This window comes from Somniosus microcephalus, chromosome 2, assembly GCF_052327205.1.
Source record: "Somniosus microcephalus isolate GS21.2 chromosome 2, FLI_Smic_1.0, whole genome shotgun sequence".
In the NCBI taxonomy this organism is placed as follows: domain Eukaryota; kingdom Metazoa; phylum Chordata; class Chondrichthyes; order Squaliformes; family Somniosidae; genus Somniosus; species Somniosus microcephalus.
In genome coordinates this window covers 317,457,619-317,485,462 of record NC_140988.1, presented here as the reverse complement: position 1 = coordinate 317,485,462, position 27,844 = coordinate 317,457,619, and the positions used below count along the sequence as shown (strand labels likewise).

The following is a 27,844-nucleotide window of genomic DNA, read 5'->3' as shown; positions in this document are numbered from 1 at the left end:
TCAGACAGATGAGGGTGCTGTTCTGAGAAGAAATCGTCGAGATCTTCTCATGGAACCAGCCACAGCAGGTCAAGAGACTGATACTGTTGAACAACCTGATCACACAGCTGAGAACACATCATCTGAGGCAACAACTCAGATTCAAGGACAATCAATCAGAAAATCCTCAAGACACGTGAAGCCTCCTGAGAGACTCATTGAGCAAATTTAAGGACTATTGTTATAGAAGGAAGTAATGTTATCTTATTCTTTCTTCAAGTTCTAGTGTATTGACATATTTCATGTGAACACACAAAGCAAGGTTAAAAAACCTTGATCATGATAATGATAATGTAAGTTCATTAAGTGTTACAGTTAAAATGCAGATTAATACAAAGAAAACATGTTGTTAGTTAAAAGTAAAATACTTTTGTTTTAAGAAAGGGAGATGTAATGATATCAGCAAATAGTGATGTTATTTGCCTGTTCGATTATGATGCCTTAATAGCATGATTGCAGGTATTGATTGCTTGTGCCTGACCAGCAGAGGTCATGTGACCAGACAAGCAGGCTGAGAGTTTTTAGTTTCACTTTAGCTGCAGCTCAAGCATGGTGTGTCCTGAAAAGCTGTATGAATTCTTGAACAAACCTTAGATTAAAAGTTATTCTCTTTTATACAAATGTCTCATCCTTGAACCCACAAGGAAATCAATACACATACCATTTGCCTTCTTAACCGCCTGCTGCACCTGCATGCTTACCTTCAGCGACTGGTGTACAAGAACACCCAGGTCTCTTTGCACTTCCCTTCTCCCAATCTATTACCATTCAAATAATAATCTGCCTTCCTGTTTTTGCCACCAAAGTGGATAACCTCACATTTATCCACATTATAGTGCATTTGCCATGTTTCTGCCCAATCACCCAACCTGTCCAAATCGTACTGGAGTTTCACGACATCCTCCTCACAGCATACACGCCCACCCAGCTTTGTGTCGTCTGCAAATTTGGAGATATTACATCCAATTCCCTCGTCCAGATCATTAATATATATTGTGAACAGCTGGGGTCCTAGGACCGATCCTTGCGGTACCCCACTAGTCACTGCCTGCCACTCGGAAAACGACCCGTTTATTCCAACGCTTTGCTTTCTGTCCGCCAACCAGTTCTCTATCCAAGTCAATACCTTGCCCCCAATCCCATGTGCCTTAATTTTGCACGCTAATCTCTTATGCGGGACCTTATCGAAAGCCTTCTGAAAGTCCAAATACACCACATCCACTGGTTCTCCCTTATCTATTTTACCAGTTACATCCTCAAAAAATTCCAGTAGATTAGTCAAGCATGATTTACCTTTTGTAAACCCATGTTGACTTTGTCCGATCCAGTCACTGCTTTCCAAGTGCTCTGCTATTCCATCTTTTATAATGGACTCTAGCATTTTCCCCACTACCGATGTCAAGCTTACCGGTCTATAATTCCCCGCCTTTTCTCTACCACCATAGAGGTGCTTATGACTGTATTAACTAAATTACAAAAATTCAGAAGCATGAGTTGGTAGTGCATGAACTTGTTGATTTCACAGAATCATGCAGCACAAAAAGAGGCCTTTCGGCCCAGCATGTCTGTGCCGGCTCTTTGAAAGAGCTATCCAAACAGTCCCAAACCCCTGCTCTTTCCCCATAGCCCTGCAAATGTTTCCTTTTTCAGTATATATCCAATTCCCTTTAGTATTGAATCTACTTCCACCACTCTTTCAGGCAATGCATTCCAGATCCTAACAACTCACTGCGTAAAAAAAATTCTCCTGCCCCACCCCCCAGGCTTTTTTGCTAATTAGATTAAATCTGTGACCTCTGGTTACTGACCCTCCCACCAGTGGAAACAGTTTATCCTTATTTACACTATCAAAACCTCTCATAATTTTGAACACCCTTTATTAATTCTCCTCTTAACCTTGTTAAATTGTAACAAAAAAAACGTCCGATAACTAACTGGCATACAGTGAGCTTTGATGGAGTTAGATAATAGTCTTGTCTCATGCTATCACCTACAGGGGGAGCAAGTTTAATCAATGTCTTCCACAAACCTCAGCAGCCTGTGCAAGCAGCATACCTACGTTTAAATGTTTCCATTTTGATAAACTCTTGCACAAATACCTATGTTGAAAGTAAAAAGATTTTGACATACAATTTTCCAATATGAAAAGGAAAAAAAGTCAGGGCTGATATTTCTGATTGCCACCCAGTGCCCCCTGCTGGAAATTGCCCAGTTGGGCTCAGCTGTCATGCCTCCCAATGTCAAACAGTGTAATAATATTCCTTATATAGACTCACTTGGGTGCATAACTAGGGAGTGGATTTCACCTTTGGAAACACACGTTAGTGAGTGTCTTCAGGAGAAAGAATGAGAAATTTTGGAGATAAAGTCCTGAAACTGCAAAGTTTGTATAGCTGTCTAATGATGTCTTAAAATGGTGTGCGTTGTTTGACATGAGGCAAAAAGTGACTTCATTATTGCAACGAGACTTGAGGTTTTGAAAATATATTCGTTGGTTAATATTTGGAGCTAATTGAAAGCTTTTTGGGTTGGGACAAACTGCGCTATCAGGCTGTAAAATCTATCTTGTAACACTGAACCAAAATTCAAACTGACATCTGGCTGCCTGTACAGTTCACTGCAGTACAAAACAAGACTACACATTAATCAGTTTGACAAAATATTCTTATATGGGAAAGAAATGTGTTTGATTCTCAGTAAAGACTAGCCCTCCAAGTAGCATTAAATTATTAAAATATTTTATATTCTATTAAATTATTATTATTTGATTGTGTTGGTGAAAAAATGCCTTCAATAGTCACGAAAACTACAAATCGATTTTGGTATTTCTTCACTTTTTGTGAATTATTTTTCAGAGACTGACCTAACTGACATTGGTGAGACTCTATTCCGTATTAAACTGATTAATGGTTGGCCTTGGCTGCTCTCTATTTGAGCTACCGCTCCAGCAGGACCTCATTTATTTAAGGACTTTGACATGTAAAAATAAGCAGCTTTACCTTTGTTTTTATTTCACTAGGCATGCTCAATTACCTCTTCAACAAACACATATGTATCATGTGAAATTCTGGAATATGTTTGCGATATGGCTCAGAGGATAACGACTGCAAGCAAGCTTTGCACTTTTTACAGGATTTTGAATCCCTAGCCAGCAGAAGATTCCAGTCGTGACCAGCTGGAGTTTCCAAAGCGTAAATAATTATTAGAATATCTGAACAATTCAAAAGACATATAGTGGTTTAATTAAAAAGCAAATCAACAATCTTAACTAGGTCATGGTGAATTACAAAGAAAAAAGGCAAAAATAAATGTGTATTCATTTATAAAGTTTTGTGATAATGCAGAATTATTTGTTCCCTGGAGTTTGCCAAAACAGATACAACACTTTCTTGACCCGAAGATTCCCCTCTACCGTGGTTAACATGGCCCTTGACTGTGTCCGTTCTATCTCCCGCACTTCTGCCCTCACCCCTGCCCCTCCCTCCCGGAACCACGACAGAGTTCCCCTTGTCCTCACCTTTCACCCCACCAGCCTCCACATTCAACGGATCATCCTCCGCCATTTCCGCCACCTCCAGCGTGATCCCACCACCAAACGCATCTTCCCCTCACCTCCCCTTTCAGCATTCTGTAGGGACCGCTCCCTCCACGACACCCTAGTTCACTCCTCTATCATCCCCAACACTCCTTCCTCTTCGCCTGGCACCTTCCCGTGCAAGCGCAGGAGATGCAACACATGCCCTTATATCTCCCCCCTTCCCACTGTCCAGGGCCCCAAACACCCCTTCCAGGTGAAATAGCGATTTACTTGAACTTCTTGCAATTTAGTATACTGTATTTGCTGCTCACGATGTGGTCTCCTCTACATTGGGGAAACCAAACACAGATTGGGTGACCGCTTTGCGGAACACCTCCGTTCAGTCCATAAGGGGGACCCCAAGCTTCCGGTCGCCTGTCACTTTAATTCACTGCTCCACTCCCACTCAGACCTCACCATCCGCGTCCTCTTGCATTGTTCCACGGAAGTTCAGCGTAAGCTCAAGGAACAGCACCTCATCTTTCGATTAGGCACTTTACAGCCTTCTAGGCTTAACATAGAGTTCAACAATTTCAGATAATAACCTCGGCCCCTATCATATATATATTTTTTATCCACACTCTTTGTCTGTCTTTTTTCTTCTTCTCCCCCACATGGCAGCTGTCTTTCATTCTGCCAGCGCAATTTACACTTCATGTGAGGTTATCCACTTTGGTGGCAAAAACAGGAAGGCAGATTATTATTTGAATGGCAATAGATTGGGAGAAGGGGAAGTGCAAAGAGACCTGGGTGTTCTTGTGCACCAGTCGCTGAAGGTAAGCATGCAGGTGCAGCAGGCGGTTAAGAAGGCAAATGGTATGTTGGCCTTCGTAGCAAGAGGGTTCGAGTACAGGAACAAGGATGTCTTGCTGCAGTTGTACAGGGCCTTGGTGAGACCGCACCTTGAGTATTGTGTGCAGTTTTGGTCACCTTATCTGAGGAAGGATGTTCTTGCCATGGAAGGAGTGCAGCGAAGATTCACCAGGCTGATACCTGGGATGGCAGGAATGACGTATGAGGAGAGATTGTGTTGATTGGGCTTATACTCACTGGAGTTTAGAAGACTGAGAGGGGATCTCATCGAAACCTATAAAATTCTGTCAGGCCTGGACAGACTAGATGCAGGAAGGATGTTCCCGATGGCCGGGGAGTCCAGAACCAGGGGTCATAGTCTAAGGATAAGGGGTAAGCCATTTAGGACTGAGATGAGGAGGAATTTCTTCACCCAGAGAGTGGTGAACCTATGGAATGCTCTGCCACAGAGGGCGGTGGAGGCCAGTTCATTAAATATATTCAAGAAGGAGTTGGATATATTTCTTAAGGCTAAAGGGATCAAGGGATATGGGGCGAAGGCAGGGACAGGGTACTGAATTTGGATGATCAGCCATGATCTCATTGAATGGCGGAGCAGGCTCGAGGGGCCGAATGGCCTACTCCTGCTCCTATCTTCTATGTTTCTATCTAGAGCCATCCTTTGTTTCCTAACCTGTTCCATTACCATCTCCTTTTGCCTTTAATATCTCTTAATGTCTCTTAACCTCTTCCAACTTCCATCCTATCACAGACCTTCCCTTTTGTTCTTTCATCCCCTCCCCCCTTTCCCAGCCACTACACTTGCTTAAAAATCTGTTCCATTTCATGCTTTTTTCCAGTTCTGATGAAAGGTCATCGACCTGAAACGTTAACTCTGTTTCTCTCTTCACAGATGCTGCCTGACCTGCTGAGTATCTCCAGCATTTTCTGTTTTTATTTCAGATTTCCAGTATCTGCAGTATTTTCTTTTTGTACTTTCTTGACCCTTACTGGGTCAGAAAGCTGTGATGAGATATATAAAATGTGAGTGCTGAATGTTCTGAATGAAAAGGTCTACTAAGCAGATTGGTAATAAGAAGCAGTGATAGAGGAATACAAGGACCAGGTGTATTTGAATGGTATTTTACTCCATCATCTCCTCATATAAAAAATATTCCATTTATATGGCAGCAATAATGGAAAGTAAGCTGCCATTAGCTATAGTGAGCACATTTGGTCTTCAATAAATCCTACTGACCCAAAGGAAGAAGGTGGTGAAAGATCCACAATTGTTCCTGATTGCTACGCTGCTCTTTAAGCTTTATAGATGGAAAACAGACAGACAGACAGAACGAACTGTTACATGATTTAAAAAATCATCGGAGTCCCAACCTTCATCGAGCAGTGGACAATTTTCTGAATACATCTGGTCCTGGGAAAACTGCCAGTACACACTGGATAAAAGTGGTTTAGCACATATTTGGGAGCTACCCCCAGTATCTTTCCCTTGACATGCTGCAGCACCCCTGGCTTTAACAACTTTAGACCTTAACTCTCTTGTCCATTTTCTTTCCTGTTTCTTTCATCCAACTTCTATTTCATTCCCTGCTATTTTGGGACTTCACATAGTTATTTTATAACCACTTTTGTTTTTCTAATGCGTGTTCACTGCCAGATTGCTGTGTGTATATCATCTTGCACTTTTCACTCGCTATTTATCTATCTATCTGCATGCTATATGAGAAGCAACTTGTATCGTATCTCTCAGGATATCTCAAAATGCTTCACATCCAATGAATTATTTTTTGATGTGCAGTCATTGTTGTTATGTGGGTAAACACAGCTACCAATCTGCACACAGTCCCACAAACAGTAAGTGAGACAAAACACCAGCTAATGGCCCGTAATTTGCGGTCAGCGGTGAAGCAATGGCATTCACTGCTGGCCCCGAAGTAAGCTTCGCACAAAGATCCCACGATCTCTGTGGCGAGAAATTCGGCTTTTCCGACATGTAACTGAGATCAACACGAGTTAATGGGGATTCCCAGCGACAAGCTGTTGTGACGTCAACAGGCTGTCTAAGCAGCCAATCAAAACACAGAATTCTCACAGACAGGGTACCTATAAAAAAAATTATTTTTATTAAAATCGATAAATTTGACACTCCACAATATTAAAATTAGTTTTTCAGGGCTGTAACCTTTGTTCGGCAGTCAATACGCTGTTAAAACCCCAGTTAAACATAATCCAAAACCTAATCCGTGGAAGTGCCGAAGTTTTTGTCAGTTTCCATGATTTGACAGATTACACTGATGGCTTTGGGGGGGGTGGGGGTGGGGAGTGTGGTGGGGGGAGAGGAGGGGTGGGTGAACAGCATAGCCGTGGAGCAGCAGTGAATGAAAGACCGAAACTTCAGGATTTCCATGTTAGGCTGCACATGCGCTAAATCCTGAAGTTGCGGTCAGTTTCAAAGGCGGAATGACGATGAACGCTGCCAGTTCGCTGTCATCAGGACCTCGAATTCCAGGCCAACATGTTTTTTGTGGTGTTGCTTGAGAGAGGTACGTTGGCCAGCATATCAGGAGAACTCCCTGCTCTCCTTCAATTAGTGTATGGGACCTTTTGTGTTCATCTGAATCACTGTCGGATGGAGTCTTGGTTTAAAATCTCATCCAAAGGGTGACACCTCCAACAATGCAGAGTTTCCTCAGTACTGCACTGAATTATAAAACTAGATTATGTGCTGAATCCCTGGAATAAGGCTTGAACCCGCAACTCAGAGGTGAATGCTCTCCCAACTAAGGCAACTTGACACTTTAAATAACTAAAATGATTTTAAACAACAAAAAAGCTAGTAAACAGAAATTTTGCTGCAAGATATTGGGTCTTAATTTAAACCATTAACTGATTCACGATGGCAGGAATGTACATAACCTGTACCTGTTGTTCTCCCCCCACCCACCTCTACCCACCCCGCCCCAACTGCACACCAACATTTGGTTCAGTCTTCTGAAGGGACTCACTTATTTTCTAATTTCCCGTTCTGAAAAAGGATTTACCTTTTCTCCTTATAGATGCTGACATACCTGCCAGGTATTTTCAGCATTGCCAGTATTTAGTTCAGAATGCTCAACTGTATAGACAAAACATAATACATGCGAGAAGAAATTATGTCTAAACTATACATTGTCTGGTAACCTTGAGTACTGTGTTCAGGTCTAAGGTTAAGGGGTAAGCCATTTAGGACAGAAATGAGGAGGAATTTCTTCACCCAGAGAGTGGTGAACCTGTGGAATTCTCTACCACAGAAGGCAGTAGAGGCCAATTCATTAAATATATTCAAGAAGGAGTTGGATATATTTCTTAAGGCTAAAGGGATCAAGGGGTATGGGGAGAAAGCAGGGACAGGGCACTGAATTTGGATGATCAGCCATGATCGCATTGAATGGCGGAGCAGGCTCGAGGGGCCAAATGGCCTACTCCTGCTCCTATCTTCTATGTTTCTATGTTCACTGTGACACAATGGAGTCCAGAAAAGAGCCACAAGACCGATCCCTAGCAAGAAAGAACTGGAGAAATTTGGGCTATTTGGCTTTGAAGTGAGAAGACTGAGAGGGGACCTCGTAAGATAGTAAATTATATTGAAAAGAAAAATCTACAACATTATTTCAGGTTAGAACATGGGGAGAAAAGGGCAAATTTAGGATTGATGCCAGGAAGTTCTTCATGAAAGCAGTGATTAACACGTGGAATAAACTTCCAAGAACAGTTATAGAGTCAAAGTCCCTGCAATCATTTCAAGAAACAACTGCGGAACTACATTTTTTTTTTCCTTGGTGAATGAGCTAGATTGGGCCAAAACTGTATCTTGTGATCTTCTGAAACTTCAGTCTTGAAAGGAGGCAACTGTGAGGAGTCAGAATTATATATGATAGTAAACTGTATAGAAAACAGAAATGCAATACTTCAAGTAAACCTTGACATTAGGACATGCCGCCTCTGGTTCTTTTGTCAATAACCTTAAATCTGCTGTTTGGCAAATCAACATGAAATGAATGCTCTGGGGTTGGATTAAAGTGCACCATTTCATACTTTAAGTGATACAAGATAAAATAAGGCATTTGGTGGCACTTATTTTGCACCAGCAAAATAAATGGTCTTTGAGTATATTCAAGACTGAGATAGATACATTTTAGGCCACTAAGGGAATCAAGGGGTATGGGGATAGGGCAGGAACATGGAGTTGATGTAGAAGTTCAACCAGGATTTTATTTAATGGTGGAGCAGGCTCGAGGGGCCCTCCGGCCTACTCCTGCTCCTATTTCTTATGTTTCTTAGAAGTGGGAGCGCTGTCTGCATTTTTCCAAGCCTAGCCTAAGGGTTCTACAGCTAACTGTAGCACACCCAGCTGATGTTAGCTAAAGCACAGATGGGAGATAAAACCTGGGACACTTAGAAACATAGAAACATAGAAGATAGGAGCAGGAGTAGGCCATTCCACCCCTCGAGCCTGCTGCGCCATTCAATGCGATCATGGCTGATCATCCAAATTCAGTACCCTGTCCCTGCTTTCTGCCCATATCCCTTGATCCCTTTAGCCTTAAGAAATATATCTAACTCCTTCTTGAATATATTTAATGAATTGGCCTCAACTGCCTTCTGTGGTAGAGAATTCCACAGGTTCACCACTCTCTGGGGGAAGAAATTCCTCCTCATCTCAGTCCTAAATGGCTTACCCCTTATCCTTAGACTGTGACCCCTGGTTCTGGACTCCCCCGCCATCGGGAACAGCCTTCCTGCATCCAGTCTGTCTAGTCCTGTTAGAATTTTATAAGTTTCAATGAGATCCCCTCTCATTCTTCTAAACTCTAGCGAATATAAGCCTAATCGACCCAATCTCTCTTCATACGTCATTCCTGCCCTCCCAGGTATCAGTCTGGTGAATCTTCACTGCACTCCCTCCATGGCAAGAACATCCTTCCTCAGATAAGGTGCCCATAACTGCACACGATACTCAAGGTGTGGTCTCACTAAGGCCCTGTACAACTGCAGCAAGACATCCTTGCTCCTGTACTCGAATCCTCTCGCTATGAAGGCCAACATACCATTTGCCTTCTTCACCGCCTGCTGCACCTGCATGCTTACCTTCAGCGACTGGTGCACAAGGACACCCAGGTCTCGTTGCACTTCCCCTTTTCCCAATCTATTGCTGTTCAGATAATAATCTGCCTTCCTGTTTTTGCCACCAAAGTGGATAACCTCGCATTTATCCACATTATACTGCATCTGCCATGCATCTGCCCAATCACCTGGTGCATATGCCTCAGTACAGGGTACCAAAATAGCTACTTTAGTTGCCATCTATGCTATCAGAGAAACCACTCTAATCAAATGTTTGATGGACAGAAATGTAGTGTCATTTGAATTTTCTATTTTAAGTCAAACGTAGACCAATCCAAGAAACCTAAAATGAATAAAGAATGTTGTCCAGCCTTCAAGAATCTTGCCCTGGTGATTGATTTTATTTTTGTGAAGATTGATGTTCAAATATTTATAGTAGATTTTACTGGAAAACCTAAGTACCAAGCATGCTTCAAAACTCTATCAGCCAACCACTGTTGATAATTCATGCAGAGAAGTCAAAACCACAAGTTTCTCCAAGCCATTGTTCAGTCGAACACAATAATTGGTTTCTTGGGGAATATTGAACTGTATTTGCCCATTTTGCTCACTGTATCTTGCTGGATATGTTAATACTTTCCGTAATCAAATAAAATCATAAGTATGCTTCTCTGAAATTCTCTCTCATACATGTCTTTAATTATAAGTTTTGTGAAGAGCCAGATAGCCTCATGAGCCCGTCAGCTCTCACAGGTGGTCATAAAAAATCCCACTGCATTATTTCAAAGAAAAGAAGGGGAGTTATCCCTGGTGTCGTGGTCATATGAGGAGAGGTTGAGTAGATTGGGACTCTACTCATTGGAGTTCAGAAGAATGAGAGGCGATCTTATTGAAACATATAAGATTGTGAAGGGGCTTGATCGGGTGGATGCGGTGAGGATGTTCCCAATGATGGGTGAAACTAGAACTAGGGGGCATAATCTTAAAATAAGGGGCTGCTCATTCAAAACTGAGATGAGGAGAAACTTCTTCACTCAGAGGGTGGTAGGTTTGTGGAATTTGCTGCCCCAGAAAGCTGTGGAAGCTACATCATTAAATAAATTTAAAACAGAAATAGATAGTTTCCTAGAAGTAAAGGGAATAAAGGGTTACGGGGAGCGGGCAGGAAATTGGACATGAGTCTGGGTTCGGAATGGTCATGGCCCTCTGGGTAGTGGAGCGGGCCCAGGGGCTGTGTAGCCTTGTTCTGCTCCTACTGTGTTCTAATTCTGTTAGATTTCAGGAGATGGTTTTATCCCTGTTCCTGGCTGGGGTGGAGATCGCCTTTACAGAAGGTAAGTACTGTAGAAAATATAGGGACAGGGTGATCTCCTGGAAGAATTTCGATCGCCTAGATGGGTCGGAGAGGAATTTCCCAGATTTTTTTCTCCCAAATTGGCCATTGGGTCTTTATCTGGTTTTTCGCCTCTCCCGGGAGATCACATGGGTTCGGGTGGATGCAGAGTGATAGAAGATTTGAGGTTAGGATCAGATCAGCCATGATCTTATTGAATGGTGGAGCAGGCTCGAGGGGCCGATTGGCCTACTCCTGCTCCTATTTCTTATGTTCTTATGTATGTTCTTATTATCGCATTGCTGTTTGTGGGAGCTTGCTGTGTGCAAACTGGCTTTTATTTGTATTCATTCCGGGATGTGGGCCTCGCTGGCAAGGCCAACATTTATTGCCCATTCCTAACTGCCCATGAGAAGGTGGTGGTGAGCCGCCTTCTTGAACCACTGCAGTCCTTGTGGTGAAGGGATTCCCTCAGTGCTATTACAAAGGGTGTTCCAGGATATTGACCCAACGACGATGAAGGAACCGCAATATATTTCTAAGTCAGACTGGTGCGTAACTTGGAGGGGAAATTGCAGGTGATGGTGTTCCCATGTGCCTGCTGCCCTTGTCCTTCTAGGTGGTAGAGGTCGTGGGTTTGGGAGGTGCTGCCGAAGAAGCCTTGGCGAGTTGCTGCAGTGCATCTTGTAGATGGTACACACTGCAGCCATGGTGCACTAGTGGTGGAGGGAGTGATTGTTGAAGGTGATAGATAGGGTACCAATCAAGCGGGCTGCTTTGTCCTGGATGGTGTCGAGCTTCTTGAGTGTTGTTGGAGCTGCGCTCATCAAGGCAAGTGGAGAGTATTCCATCACACTCCTTACTTGTGCCTTGTAGATGGTGGAAAGGCTTTGGGGAGTCAGGAGGTGAGACACTCACCACAGAATACCTAGCCTTTGATCTGCTCTTGTTGCCACAGTATTTATGTGGCTGGTCCAGTTAAGTGGTCCCCAAGATGTTGATGGTGGGAGATTCGGCGATGGTAATGCCGTTAAATGTCAAGGGACGATGGTTAGACTCTCGCTTGTTGGAGATACTCATTGCCTGGCACTTGTGTGACACGAATGTTACCTGCCACTTATCAACCCAAGCCTAAATGTCATCCAGGTCTTGCTGCATGCGGGCATGGACGACTTCATTTTCTGAGGAGTTGCGAATGGCACTGAACACTGTGCAATCATCAGTGAACATCCTCACTTCTGACCTTATGATGGAGGGAAGGTCATTGATGAAGCAGCTGAAGATGGTTGGGACTAGGACACTGCCCTGAGGAACATCTGCAGTGATATCCTGTGGCTGAGATGAATGACCTCCAACAACCACAACCATTTTCCTTTGTGCTAGGTATGACTCCAGCCAGTAGAAAGTTTTTCATCTGATTCCCATTGACTTCAATTTTACTAGGGCTCCTTGATGGCACACTCAGTCAAATGCTGCCTTGATGTCAAGGGCAGTCACTCTCACCTCACCTCTGGAATTCAGCTCTTTAGTCCATTTTGGACCAAGGCTGTAATGAGGTCTGGAGCCAAGTGGTCATGGCAGAACCCAAACTGAGCATCGGTGAGCATGGTATTGGTGAATAAGTGCCGCTTGATAGCACTGTCAACGACACCTTCTATCACTTTGCTGATGTTTGAGTGTAGACTGATGGGGCGATAATTGGCCGGATTGGATTTGTCCTGCTTTTTGTGGACAGGGCATACCTGGGCAGTTTTCCACATTGTCGGCTAGATGCCAGTGCTGTAGCTGTATTGGAACAGCTTGGCTAGAGGCACGGATAGTTCTGGAGCACAAGTCTTCAGCATGACAGCCGGGATGTAGTCGGGGCCGATAGCCTTTGCTGTATCCAGTGCGTTCAGCCGTTTCTTGATATCATGTGGAGTGAATCAAATTGGTTGAAGACTGGCTTCTCTGATTGTGGCGACCTCAGGAGGAGGCCAATATGAATCATCCACTTGGCACTTCTGGCTGAAGATGGTTGCAAACGCTTCAGCCTTGTCTTTTGTACTCGCTTGCTAGGCGCCACCATCATTGAGGATGGGGCTATTCATGGAGCCTCCTCCTCCCGTTAGTTGTTTAATTGTCCACCACCATTCACGACTGGATGTGGCAGGACTGCAGAGCTTTGCTCTGATCCGCTGATTGTGGGATCGCTTAGCTCCGTCTATAGCATGCTGTTTCTGCTGTTTAGCATGCATGTAGTCCTGTGTTGCAGTTTCCACAGTTTGACACCTCAATTGTAGGTACGCCTGGTGCTGCTCCTGGCATGCTCTTCTACACTCCTTATTGAACCAGGGTTGGTCCCCTGGCTTGATGGTAATGGTAGAGTGAGGAACATGCCGGGCCATGAGGTTACAGATTGTGGTGGAATACAATTCTGTGATAGCCTCATGGATGCCCAGTTTTGAGCTGCTAGATCTGTTCTGAGTCTATCCCATCTAGCATGGTGGTAGTGCCACACAACACGATGGAGGTTGTCTTCAGTGCGAAGACGTGACTTCGTCTGCACAAGGACTGTGTGGCGGTCATTGTTACCAATGCTGTCATGGGTAGATACAAAAAGGGAATGGTAGTATAGTGGTTAAGTTAATGGACTAGTAACCCAGAGGCCTGAACTATATGACCAGAGGTGAATTCTAAATCCCATCACAACAGCTGGGGAATTTAAATTCAGTTAATTAAATAAATCTGGACTAATATCAGTAATGGTCCCTGGATGTTAGTGAAGATGCTGGGTGTGCCATTGTTGTGTCTGAAGCCGATGCCAGGTGGTCCGGTTTCATTATTATTGTGTTTCGTCGCGGTTTGTTACAACTGAGTGGCTTGCTAGGGCATTTAAGAGTCAACCACATTGCTGTGCGTCTGGAGTAACATATAGGCCACACCAGGTAAGAACGGCAGATTTCCTTCCCTAAAGGACATTAGTGAACCAGATGGATTTTTACGACAATCCGATAGTTTCGTGGTCACCATTACTGATACTAGCTTTTTATTCCAGATTTATTTAATTAACTGAATTTAATTTCTCCAGCTGCCATGGTGGGATTTGAACTCACGTCTCCAGATCATTAGCCCAGGCCTCTGGATTACTGGTCCAGTAATAAAACCACTATGCGGCCGTTACGACATTTCCTACATTACAACAGTGATTGCACTTCAAAAGTGCTTAATTGGCTATAAAGTGCTTTGGGATATCCTGACGTCGTCAAAGGCACTATATCATATAGAATCATAGAAATTTACAGCACAGAAGGAGGCCATTCGGCCTATCTTGTCCATGCCAGCCGACAAAGAGCTATCCCCCCTAATCCCACTTTCCAGCACTTGGTCCGTAGCCTTGTACGTTACGGCACTTAAAGTGCACATCCAAGTACTTTTTAAATGCAATGAAGGTATCTGGCTCTACCATCCTTTCAGGCAGTGAATTCCAGACCCTCACCACCCTCTAGGTGAAAGAAATTCTCCCCAAATCGTCTCTAAACCTCCTATCAATTTCTTTAAATCTATGCCCCCTGGTTATTGACCCTTCTGCTAAGGGAAATAGGTCCTTCCTCTCCACTCTATCTAGGCCCCTCATAATTTTATACATCTGTATTAGGTCTCGCCTCAGCCTCCACTGTTCCAAAGAAAATAACCCCAGCCTATCCAATCTTTCCTCAGCCCAGACAACATCCTCGTAAATCTCCTCTGCACCCCATCTAGTGCAATCACATCCTTCCTGTAATGTGGTGACCAGAACTGCATGCAATATTTTAGCTGCGGCCTAAAAGTGTTTTATACAGTTCAAGCATAAACTCCCTGCTCTTAAATTCTATGCCTCAGCTAATAAAGGCAAATATCCCATATGCCTTCTTAACCACCTTATTTACCAGTCCTGCTACCTTCAGGGATCTGTGGACATGCCCTCCAAGGTCCCTCAGATCTTCTGAACTTCTCAGTGTCCTACCGTTTATAGTGTATTCCCTTGCCTTGTTAGTCCTCCCCAATTACTTCACACTTCTCCAGATTGCATTCCATTTGACACTGTTCTGCCCACCTGACCAGTCCATTGATATCTTCCTGCAGTCTGCAGCTTTCTTCTTCATTATCAACCACACGGCCAATTTTTGTATCATCTGCAAACTTCTTAATCATACTTCCAACAGTCAAGTCCAAATCATTGATATATACCACAAAGATCTAGGACCCAGTACTGAGCCCTGCGGAACTTCACTGGAAACAGCCTTCCAGTCAAAAAACACCCTTTGACCATTACCCTTGGTTTCCTGCCTCTGAACCAATTTTGGATCCAACTTGCCACTTTGCCTTGGATCCCATCAACTTTTACCTTCATGACCAGTCTGCCATGCAGGACCTTATCAAAAGCCTTGCTAAAATTCATATAGACTACATCAAATGCACTACCCTCATCGACCCTCCTTGTTACCTCCTCAAAAAATTCAATCAAGTTAGTCAGACACGACCTTCCCTTAACAAATCCATGCTGACCATCCCTGATTAATCCATGTCTTTCTCAATGAAGATTTATCCTGTCCCTCAGAATTCTTTCCAATAATTTTCCCACCACCGAGGTTAGGCTGACTGGCCTGTAATTACTCAGTCTATCCCTTTCTCCCTTTTTAAACAACGATACCATGTTAGCAATCCCCCAGTCCTCCGGCACCACACCAGTAGCAGAGAAGATTGGAAAATGATGGTCAGAGCCTCTGCTATTTCCTCTCTTACATCTCTTAACAGTCTGGGATACATTTCATCCAGACCTGGGGATTTATCTACTTTTAAAGATGCTACACCACTTAATACTTCCTCTTTTACTATGTTTATTTCATCTAATATTTCACACTCCACCTCCCTGATTGCAATGTCTGCATCGTCCTTCTCCTTTGTGAAAACAGATGCAAAGTATTCATTAAGAATCATACCCATGTCTTCCGCCTCCACACACAGGTTACCTTTATGGTCCCTCATAGATCCTACTCTTACTTTAGTTATCTTCTTGCTCTTAATGGCCCAGAAATTTGGGTCGGGGGCTTCCCGCGGGTGCAAGCCCCCGACCTGCACTTACCTTGTGCGCCGGCAGTTGAGCTGTAGGGCCCGTGGAATTCCGCTCCGGGGCCTGGCCCAGCTGCCGGCGCGCAGTGTTTGCATATCCCAGGGGCGTAGTTAGTTCGATGCATCCCCTGGGATCATGTGGGCCATGGGCAGCCAATCGGTGCAGGGAAAAGCCCATTCATAAGTAGTGACAGGAAGTCCTGTCAAAACTTATAAATACTACAGCCCCAAAATGGTAGTAAACCTTCAAATAAATTTTTAAAAATCATCACACTTTTTAAATAAACTATAAATTACATTAAATAATTATTTTAAACAATAATTTACATTTTTGAAAAAAATAATTTTATATTCTAATGGGGCTAAAAATAAACTTACCTTGCTTTAAAGTATTTAAAAATAATAAACCTGTGGAAAAAATGTTTTAATTTTAATTAATTGACCACTTACCTTTTAAAATGCAGGCCTTACGCCTGGTTTTTACATTTCTAAAATCTAAAGACTTACCCTCACGGAAAAACCTGTAAAAAAACGTAAGTTCAAAGCGCACGCGCAGACTCCCGCGCGCGCGTGTTCGACCTCTGAACCCCTTCGTTCAGAGGAACAGAAGTGCCGGTTTCCCGCGCATGCGCCGTGCATGCACGAAACCGGCACTTCCATCGGGCTCACGCGTGAGTATCCCGTGCGTACTCACCCGTGGAGACCTGAATTTCTGGGCCAATGTATTTATAAAACATCTATATAAATGCAAGTCTTTCTTTTTTTGGAGGGACAGATCGGCCATCGGGGCTGGAGGGGGAGACAGGCCATTGGGGCTGGAGTGGGGAAGTTGGCGATCACGGCAGGAGGTAGCGAGGCAACGATTGGCAATGGGGTGGCCAAAGGCTTCCTTAAGGGGCCGGGGAAACACTCATGCTCCTCCTGGCCCACAAGGAGTGCTGGAAAAAGCACTTACCTTGGGGGGCCGGCAGCTCCCGCCTCCCTTACTGCCGGGTTTCCCAAACCCTGAGAATTTTAAATCAGGCTCCCATTTGCACTGTGGGAGCTTGATTTAGATCCGTTAATGAAGTGTCACGTCTCTCCACAGTGGGACACTAGGACGCCACAATATCCACCGCCGTAAAAAAGGTGGTGGGCATGTGCGAGGCAGGTTGGGGGCGCGTTCCCCGTATTTCAGTCTTTAAACCCCCCCCACCCCTGACCCTCTCCAGCCTGTTGTGGGGGTGGGTAATATCAAGACCATAATCTCTCCGGGCCTCGGTATGCGAGTTTGTCACTTGCCCAGCTCAGCCACCCCCCACCCCCCGTATATGCATCGATTCCGCCCGGACTTAAAATCAAGGCCTGTCTCTCAGTTAACACGACTAAGCATAAAGTCAAATTAGGTTGCAGAATGCCATTTTTTTCCACAGAGTAGAGAATATTACAATCATGCAGCCCAGAAAAAGGCCATTTGCCCATCATGCCTGTGCTGGCTCTCTGAAGAGCTACCAATTAGTCCCACTCTCCTGCTTTTGTCCCATAGCCCTACATATTTTTCCTTTTAAGTATAGATCCAATTGTCTTTTGAAAGTATGCATAAGTACTATAAGAGGAAATTATATTCAATGTTATACATTTACAGTAAGATCCTATTACTTACAACATATTCCAAGTCCTGCATACAAGAGATGTGGTATCCCAAGACTGCATTTACTAGTGTAAGCGAGAAATTAATTTGGATTATGTTATAATTTTTCCTATACCAGGACTTTATGTCAAAGAGGTTCATCCATTGGCTTCAATAACACATAATCCAATGACCAAGCGCAAAGTTTAGAAAGCAAGTGTCTGTTTTAGGATCTGTATTTAACTGATTTCCAACTTTAAACCTCAGGATCAGGCTTTTGCAACTGTTCATTGTGTAAAGTTACCCCATTTCAGACAGGATGTAAGTTACAAACAAATAGGATAACTGCAAAGAGAACAATGCAGTGTGCTTGAAACTAACTCTAAGTGATGCTAAGATGATACAACCCACAGAAAACAACCTCACAAGTGCAACCTTTTTCACATATGCCTGCTATTCCCATGACTTCCATTTCATTTACTGCAGAAAATAAGTCACAGCTCATTCTTTGAAATTTGCAGGTGACAGGGAACAAGTTAATAACACGTTACCGTACGCTTGTCACTTCATACTGCTGTGGAGGGAGACAAAAGCTTGACTTTATACAAAGGAAACATACCCAACTCTACCTTACATATGCCATTGATGCAGATGTCCCTGCTGTTTGCAGCCTCAGTACATGATGTTCCATCAATCACTGCGTTGAGCATCTTTTCAGAGAACTGTCCATCAGCGGGCCAGCAGTGCAGTTCACAGGGATTAGCTTAAAGAGTGACAGCATATTAGAACACCTCGTTTATAAATCAACTGAAAGTGTGCATTTAAATTCCCGACCAGAACTGTAGCAAACAACAACTGACAGGTAGCTGGTAAAATACTGATGTCATTTGTTTCCCTCTCTTGTCACCTCTCTTGACTGCCGAACACTATTTACTTTCTTTTCTTTGTAGTTTTGCCTCTTTAGGCCACCCAACCTGCATTACATACCATTCCCTGGCCAATAGGACAGTTAATTGATACGTTTCCAATCCTTTGACAGTAACACTGTGTAAGAAACCACTTAAAATTAATGATGGAATTTTTTTTTAGACCTGCTGACATCTGCGCCTGAATTCCTGATTTGCACTTCTGATGGTGAGGCTCCATGCTGTAAGCATTAACTTATGGAGGTTGAATTTCCCTGGCATGTCCCCGATCTCCCACCATAACTACGACGGTAACTGGAGGAATAGCGTAAGCGGCCATTTACGCCATTTCTCTGGAGTTTCCGTCAATCTCCCACCAAAGTTACAGTGGGAGATCGTGAAAGCCCCCATGGCCGTTACTGACGACAAAATCTACCTGCATGTATTTATTTATTATTATAACAGAAATGCATGTCTGTCTAGCAAGAACTAGGATAACACAAAGATCATTTTTCTAAAGGAACTACATGGACTGAATGTTGGTGTTCAAATGTCTGTCCCAACTCACCCCATTATGGACAGCAAGTCATACAGCAATACATCTACAGTATAAGATTGAAAGAGAGCAACCTTAACAATCAAGAAACAAAAATAAGGTTGTACAACAACAACTTGTATTTATATAGCACCTTTAATGTAGTAAAACGTCCCAAGGCGCTTCACAGGAGTATTATAAGACAGAAAATTTGATACCAAGCCTTAAAAGGAGAAATTAAGGCAGATGACCGAAAGCTTGGTAAAGAGGTAGGTTTTAAGGAGCGTCTTAAAGGAGGAAAGAGAGGCGGAGAGGTTTACGCAGGGAATTCCAGAGCTTAGGGCCTAGGCAACAGAAGGCATGGCCATGGATGGTTGAGTGATTATAATCAGAGATGCTCAAGAGGGCAGCATTAGAGAAGTGCAGATATCTCGGGGGGTTGTGGGGCTGGAGGAGATTACAGAGATAGGGAGGGGCAAGGCCATGAAGGGATTGGAAAAATAGGATGAGAATTTTGAAATTGAGGCGTTGCTTAACCGGGAGCCAATGTAGTTCAGCGAACACAGGGGTGATGTAAAAGTGTGCAAAACAATTTTTTAAAAACACAATACCGATTGCACTTCCAAACAAATTTAATTAGGATAGCTGGCTCCAGCAGAACAGATAGTACCAGCATAGATATGGCCTCCTTTTGTGTTGTAATTTCTATTACTCTTTAATATCCATTGAAGCCAGATACCGAGAGCTAAGTACTGCAGAAAACCTAGAGGAGTATAGAAAGTGCAAGGGTGAAATTAAAAAGGAAATTCGGAAAGCAAAGCGAGGGCATGAAAAAATATTGGCAAGTAAAATCAAGGAAAACTCAAAGATGTTTTATCAATACATAAAGAGCAAGAGAATAACTAAAGAAAGAGTAGGGCCTATTAGAGACCATAAAGGTAACCTGCGTGTGAGAAGGATGATGCAGACATTGTAGCTAAGGAGGAGGAGTGTGAAATATTAGATGAGATAAACATAGTAAGAGAGGGAAATATTAAGTGCTATAGCATCTTTGAAAGTAGATAAATCACTAGGCAAGGATGAAATGTATCCCAGACTGTTAAGAGAAGCAAGGAAGGAAATAGTGGAGTCATTGACCATTATTTTACAATCCTCTCTGGCTACACGCGTGGTGCCAAAGGACTGGAGGACTGCTAATGTTGTGCAGTTGATTAAAAAGGGAGAAAGAGATAGACAGAGTAATTATGGGCCAGTCAGCCTAACCTTGTGGTGGGCAAATTACTGGAAAAAATTCTGAGGGACAGTATTAATCGTTATTTAGAAAGGCACAGATTAATTAAGGACAATCAGCAAAGATTTGTTAAGGGAAGGTCGTGTTTGACTAACTTGACTGAATTTTTTGAGGAGGTAACAAGTAGGGTTGATGAGGGCAGTGCATTTGATGTAGTCTACATGGATTTTAGTAATGCTTTTGATAAGTTCCCACAAGGCAGACTGGTCAGAAAAGTAAAAGCCCACAGGATCCAAGGGAAAGTGGCAAGTTGGATCCAAAATTGGCTCAGTGGCAGGAAGCAAAGGGTAATGGTGGACGGGTGTTTATGTGACTGGACGACTGTTTCCAGTGGGGTTCGCAGGGCTCAGCTAGGTCCCTTGCTTTTTGTGGTATATATCAATGATTTACACTTCAATGTAGGGGGCATGATTAAGAAATTTGCAGATGATACAAAAATTGTCCATGTGGCTGATAGTGAGGAAAAAAGTTGTAGACGGCAGGAAGATATCAATAGATTGGTCAGGTGGGCAGAAAAGTGGCAAATGGAATTCAGTCTGGAGAAATGTGAGGTGGTGCATTTGGGGAGGGCTAACAAGGCAAGGGAATACACAATAAATGGTAGGATACTGTGAGGTGCAGAGGAACCTTGGAGTGCATTTCCACAGAGCCCTGAAGGTAGTAGGGCAGGCAGATAAGGTGGTTAAGAAGGCATACGGGATACTTTCCTTTATTAGCCAAGGCACTGAATATAAGAGCAGGGAGGTTATGCTTGAACTGTATAAAGCACTAATTAGGCCACAGCTAGAGCACTGTGTACAGTTCTGGTCACCACATTACAGGAAAGATGTGATTGCACTAGAGAGGGTACAGAGGAGATTTACAATTTACAGGATGTTGCCAGGGCTGGGGAATTTTAGCTATGAGGAAAGATTGGATAGGTTGGGGTTGTTTTCTTTGGAGCAGAGGAGGCTGAGGGGAGACTTAATTGAGGTGTATGTAATAATGAGGGGACTATTTCCCTTAGCAGAGAGGTCAATAACCAGGGAGCATAGATTTAAAGTAATTGGTAAAAGGATTAGAGGGGAGTTGAGAGAACATTTTTCACCCAGAGGGTGGTGGGGGTCTGGAACTCACTGCCTGAAAGGGTGTTAGAGCCAGAAACCCTCATTGCATTTAAAAAGTATTTGGATATACACTTGAAGTGCCGTAACCTACAAGGCTACGGACCAAGAACTGGAAAGTGGGATTAGGCTGGATCGCTCTTCTTAAGCTGGCACAGACACGATGGGCCAAATGGCCTCCTTCTGTGCCGGAAATTTCTATGGTTCTATGAGTTTAAAGTAGGAAAATGCTTTCTATTCACACCAGGGGGGAAAAATTTATTAGCGACAATTTTGGGTCGCTAACATCACCTGGGCGCTAAGTTTAGTGCCCAGCGAAAAATAGCGCTGGCGATCGCTAATCTCAGTTTTAGCGCCCCAAGAGCACTAATTCAAGCGCTCCACTTCCTTCTTAGAGCGCTAACCCCGACTATCAGGGCGGTGCCTTCTGCAGCGCTGCAGACTGAGCTACGTAGTGCTGCCGCATGGAAGGGCTCTTCCCCTCATTAAAGGGAAGGGCCCAAGCCCACAATTCTGCGGGGCCCTACCTTGACCACCAGGGACCGGGGTGTCGTGCCAGCAGCCCGGCACTCAAGAGGAGTGTCAGGCTGCCACATCGCGACACGGACCCCGCGTTCAAAGACGCAATGGGCCATGCCAAGTAAGTCAGATGATTTTTCTTTTTCCCCGCCCGCCACCTCCCCTTTAGTTAGCACCCCGCGAGCCTCCTGCCGCTCTTTTATTGCCCCCTGAATCGGTCGATGTCATCGCACGGCTCAGATTCAGGGGGGGCACGGGCCAATTTTGCAGGCGGGCGAAAATAGGGCGCTGCGCACGGTGATGACGTCGTCATCGCCTGTGCAGCAGAGCAGGGCACTTCCGGTTTCCACCGTCGCTAAACTCCTGCTGAATTTAGCAGGAGTCGTTAGCGGTGTTGCGCCCGGGTGAAAAGTCTTTGCGCCCTGTAAGCACCCCCCCGGGGGTGCTAACGAGAGGTGCAAATGCACTGAATTTCTAGCCCCAGGTCTTTTTGGTACATCAAACAGAAGTAAATATATGTCTTACTTATTATTATCAGGGACGTTAAAAGAAAAAATGATTTACTAAGCTCCACTGATAATTTTGCAGATAACTGCTTTATCCAGTATAGTACTAGCCATATAGAGCAGGAGGGCCCCAGATTCAATCCTTGATCTGTGTTGAGTTAGCTGATCTCAGCTGGGCAGCAGGCATAGTGCTACAATAGGTCACAGTGCCCCAGGGGAAAACTTAGCTAAGCTTTTCATTCCTGGTATAGTTAGCTTTAACATACAATGGGTATATTTATGGGTATATTTGGTGATTTTTTAAAAAGAATTATGCATTTTTAATTTTTTAATTATGTTTTAGATGTAATTGCTGAGATTTATCATGAGTGGGTGGGGATACAATATGGCCACTAAAATGACTGAATTAGTTTGAGTGATTTGATTGGTTCACTCTGTGGTAGTGGCTGATACCAAATTGGTAGCTGTGGGGGAAAAAATGAGTGATTTTAAAAAACAAAATCCAAATCAAACTATTATTATAGTTTTCACCCTTAAACAAGTTGTCGTAAGCATTGGAAAAACAACTAAACCACTGCTGTTCTATTTTACATATTATTTGACTCTTGCTAACCCATGAAATTAATTTTTAAGACACAGATCTTTGGGGTTATCCCTTATTAACTCAGGTAAGATTCTAGGTCAAACAAGGTTAAAGAATAAGTGGGAAAGGAAGAAAGGTAGTTCAGTATTAAGTACAGTTGCAGACAATAAACCAATTAATACTTACTGTATACAGTTACACATAAAAATTGGGTACTTAGCTGAGATACACAAAAAATTTCAGTATTACAAGAGCAAGATGACTGAGAGAAGAGGTGAGAAGATTAAAAGGTGTAAAAATGCTTGAAAATTAGGATGAACTCAAGACTGTAAATGTTCTGAATGTTTATTTCCTAAAAGTATTCACGGGGAAGATGTTAGCAACATGCCCTTACCCCCCAAAAAAGGGTACCAAGTCATAATTTAAGATTTAGATATAAATGAGATGGAACTCCGAGACAAACTGAAAGGGCTTAAAACAAGTAAATCCTTAGCTTTAGATGATATTTATCGTAGTGTTGAGAAAGACTAGTGAAAAGACTTCTGAAGCACGGACATGAGGGAGTCAATGGACATTGGGGAAGTACCAATAAATTGAAAGCAGGGTAATGTGGTGCCCATATTACAAAAGGGTGACAAAATGGCACAGGCAACTCCAGACCCAAAGCCTTACTTCAATATAATGTAAAGTAATGGAATTGATTATCAAGATTAAACTTCAGGATTATCTGTACACCAACGACCAAGTAAACAGCAGTCAACATGGGTTAAAAAGGGGAAGATCCTCCCTGACTAACTTCCTTGATTTTTTGAAAAAGTGACAAATTTAGTCGACACTGGCAATTTTGTGTCCAGTCTAAATTTCATGGAACAGTTTGGCCCTAGCATAAGGGCATGAAACTGTTAAACTTTGAGGCACAGAAAAGGTGCCAGTCATCAAACTCTGCAGTGCTTGGAGAACACATTGATACTGGACAATGAAAGCTTTGACTCATGATTAACTCTGGAAAGGACATTGACATTGAACTGTGAGGCCTTGAATCATGATTGGTTTCGATGGGAATAATTAACATCTGGACAATGCTCTGAGTTTAATTGAGACAATGAGCGTCTCAATAGGTGATTTAACGGTGAATAGGTAATTTAACTTTGGACAATGAGACTTCGTGTTTTAATGGGTTTCGGTGGATCTTCAATGGATAAGACAACGATGCCAGTTTCGCTGGAACAATGGAAAACACTTTAACCTTGGGCAAAGCACATCAGCAGTAAGACTAAATCACGTTAAATATATACCATGAGGGGAAGGAAGATAAGGAATTATCTTCCATCCCTCAGCCCTGTACACATCCTGTGGTTTGGACTACTCTTCTTCTTCTTAGGCAGTCCCTCGGAACTGAGGATGACTTGCTTCCACATTAAAAATGAGTTTGCAGGTGACTGATGAGTCCAATGCGGGACCTACAGTCTCTGTCACAGGTGGGGCAGACGGTGGTTGAAGGGGCGGGTGGGTGGGGTGCTTGGGTTGACGTGCGCTCCTTGCGCTGCCTGCGCTTGGCTTCCGCTTGCTCCCGGCGAAGAGACTCGAGGTGTTCGGCGCCTTCCCGGATGCTTCTCCTCCACTTTGTGCGGTCTTGGGCCAGGGATTCCCAGGTGTCGGTGGGGATGTTACACTTTTTCAAGGAGGTTTTGAAGGTGTCCTTGAAGTGTTTCCTCTGCCCACCTGGGGCTCTCTTGCCGTGCCGGAGCTCCGAGTAGAGTGCTTGTTTTGGGAGTCTCGTAACGGGCATGCGGACAATGTGACCCGTCCATCGGAGCTGATTGAGCGTGGTCAGAGCTTCGATGCTGGGGATGTTGGCCTGAGCAAGAACACTGACGTTGGTGCGCCTATCCTGCCAATGGATTTGCAGGATCTTGCGGAGGCAGCGTTGGTGGTACCTCTCCAGTGCTTTGAGGTGCCTGCTGTACATGGTCCATGTCTCTGAGGCATACAGCAGGGTAGGTATCACTGCTGCCCTGTAGACCACGAGCTTAGTGCCGGGTTTGAGGTCCTGGTCTTCAAACACTCTCTTCCTCAGGCGACCGAAGGCTGCACTAGGTGTGTATTGGAAAACAAGAGTTGGGGGAAGGCCCAGACTCGAAAAGGTGTGACGGAAGAGCTGTAAGAAGGAACACACCAGAGCGCTCTCTCTCTCTCAGAAGCTCTCGCTCGGAAGCTCTCTCTCGGAAGCTCTCGCTCGGAAGCTCTCTCTTGGAAGCTGGCTCTGACTACAGCAAACTGCCAGGTGTAAGAAGGAAGGGAAGACGGTCATCTCCAACTCCCAGCCTGCAATCAACATCAGCCACGACCAGCCGGACGGGTGATTGTAAGTATCAGTTGACTCTACAAGGGGTTTGCGCTGTGTAGGCAGCTGCAGTCAGATAAAGGAGGACAGGGACAGGTCATCTCCGATCCAGGCCTACAATCCACAATGGTAATGACCAGCCGTATGGGTGATTGTAAGTTTCAGCCAAATCTCAACAGTATGTTGTGTTGGTTTTAATAAACTAACAGTTTTGGGTTGAACCTAAACCTTTGTGTCATCTACCATTTTGTTCCTGTAAAACCCAGAGTCAAAGAACCCTTGTAAGGACGAGGAAACCAAACACCTTACACTTAGTTATTCAAAATACATTTGATAAAGTTCCACAGAAAACATTATTAATTAAGTTCAAAGCTGTGAGGATTCAGGGCAAAGTTTAAGTATGGATAAGAAATTGGCTGATCGGTAGAAAACAATTGACAGGTTTGAGGGATAATGTCGGGGGGAGGGGCAAGTACTGAGTGGGGTCATTCAGGGCTCAGTGTTGGGACCTCTACTGTTTCTGAATTACCTCAATGACTTGCATTCAATGCACATTGTCTAACTTTATACACAACACCAAATTCGGAGGGACAGTGGAAAAAATAAAGAAGAAGTTCAGAAACTACTGAATGAGTGGACGGAGCAATGGTTGATAAGTTCTTTGAAGAAGTGACAGATATGGTGAATGGAAAAAATGCAGTGTATGTGATGTACATGGACTTTGAGAAAGCCTTGACAAGGTAGCACACAGGAGACTATTAGAGAAGAGTAAGGGATATAGAATGAGGGTAGGGGTAGCAAGTTGCATTAAAAATGATGGAAACAGAGAGTAGGATTTAAAGACAGTTTCTCAGAATATCTAAAGTGGCTAGCAGTGTCCTGCAGGGTTTTGTTCTGGTACTACATCTGTTCACTGCGTACATCAATGATGTGGCTATGGGACTAAAGGCTGTGCTGTCCAAATTTGCAGACAATACTAAAATAGGAGGCATAGTAAATAATTTTGTTTGTTGATCTCACCCGGTATGACTCTGAGCCAGAAAGAGCAGAGAGGGCCAGATTCCATCCCCAGCCTGCGCCAAGCCAGACGATCCCAGCCAGGGAAGGCGGCAGTGGCGCTATAATTGGCCTCAGCACCCCAGAGTTTAAGGTTGGAAAAATCAGCCATGGCTCCTGCTCCTGATCATCATCCAGAAGAGGAGTAATGGAAAGAAAGTTGGAAGCAAAAGAAAATTTCATTCTTCAGACAAAACTTCGATAAGTTTTAAAGCTTTGTGCAGTACACCAGGCTCACTTCTGGTATCAAAATCTTTATCCTCCAAATCCCAGGTAATTTTAGTTGGAGTAGGTGTTGGTTGGTTCGTAACTTTTCACTTCACAGCTCAGCTGAATGGCCCCGCACATTCAGTTATTTGATCAAGGAAGCTTGTAGAAACCCTTTTGTTAACAATGAGAAATCAGATTGCAAGTTAAAGAGAGGAAAGCCTTCCAAGGTCTTCACTGCATACTGGTGACATTCACTGTCAATCTCTGCCCATGCGGAGAATTTTGACCAATTTAAGACAAGTTTTAAATCCCAGTAGCAGTGCACTCCATGCACTTGCTTTCAGTATGCTTGTCACTAAAACTGAAATATAGCGTCATTTGAGAGAGCTGAGAGTGATAGCTACCAATGTCACATGTAATTGGCTTTATAAACTCAGGCCTAGAAATTCATTGACGCCACTTTTGGGGCGCTAAAGTGGGGCGTCCGCTAAAGTTTGCGGCCGCCGCCAAATCGATGCCACTTCTCCGATATTCATTAGCTTCGCCCTACGAGTTCGGGCGAGCGCTAAAACTACTGCTGGACGCCTCTCTTTGGGCGCTAAGCCGGAGGTGGTGATCGATAGCGCCGAGGCCGGGCGCAGCGCAGGTGCGGCCATCTCGTGATTGACAGCAGACACCCTGGCGCCGGCCAGCTCTTAAGGGGGAAGGGTCGACTGTGTCTGCTGCCACGCCCTGGATAGTGGAGCCCTCCAGCTAGGCCTGAACACTGCTGCTGGACCCAAATAGCGCCTGAAGACATGGAGAAGGCCCGTGAACGTGCGCAGCGCTTCTCAGAGCATGATCTGAGTGTGCTGCTTGCTGCTGTGGAGAAGAGGCGCCATGTTTTGTACCCGGACAATGGCAAGAAGGCGACGGTCCGCGTCTACAGGAGAGCCTGGAGGCATGTCGCCAGCAAGCTGTCAGCCAACAGCGACGTCCCCAGGACTGGTGCCCAATGCCGCAAAAAGTTAAATGACCTCACACGCATTGTCAGGGTGACTACCCTTTCCAATGACCTCCTCATCCTTGCATGTGCACCTCACATTATGGGCAAAGGGACCTGAAAGCTCTAATGGCCAGCCTTCATCCAGCAGCTATGGGACAGGCATGAGCATCAATTGCACATTCTGCACTTAACACACTGGCCAAGCTATTCCACCATGGGAGGCATTGCACACCAGATCATGGCGA

General features: G+C 44.1%; 1 protein-coding gene across 1 annotated transcript in view; it reads right to left on the bottom strand.

Moving 5' to 3' along the window:
• The window catches only part of LOC147123535 (A disintegrin and metalloproteinase with thrombospondin motifs 12-like), a 967,639-nt gene that overhangs the window by 395,806 nt on the left and 543,989 nt on the right, over positions 1–27,844 (bottom strand). The window contains exon 13 of the mRNA XM_085974208.1: positions 18,192–18,325. Within this exon, the coding sequence (XP_085830334.1) occupies positions 18,192–18,325 (134 nt within the window). The remainder of the gene's footprint in view (positions 1–18,191; positions 18,326–27,844) is intronic.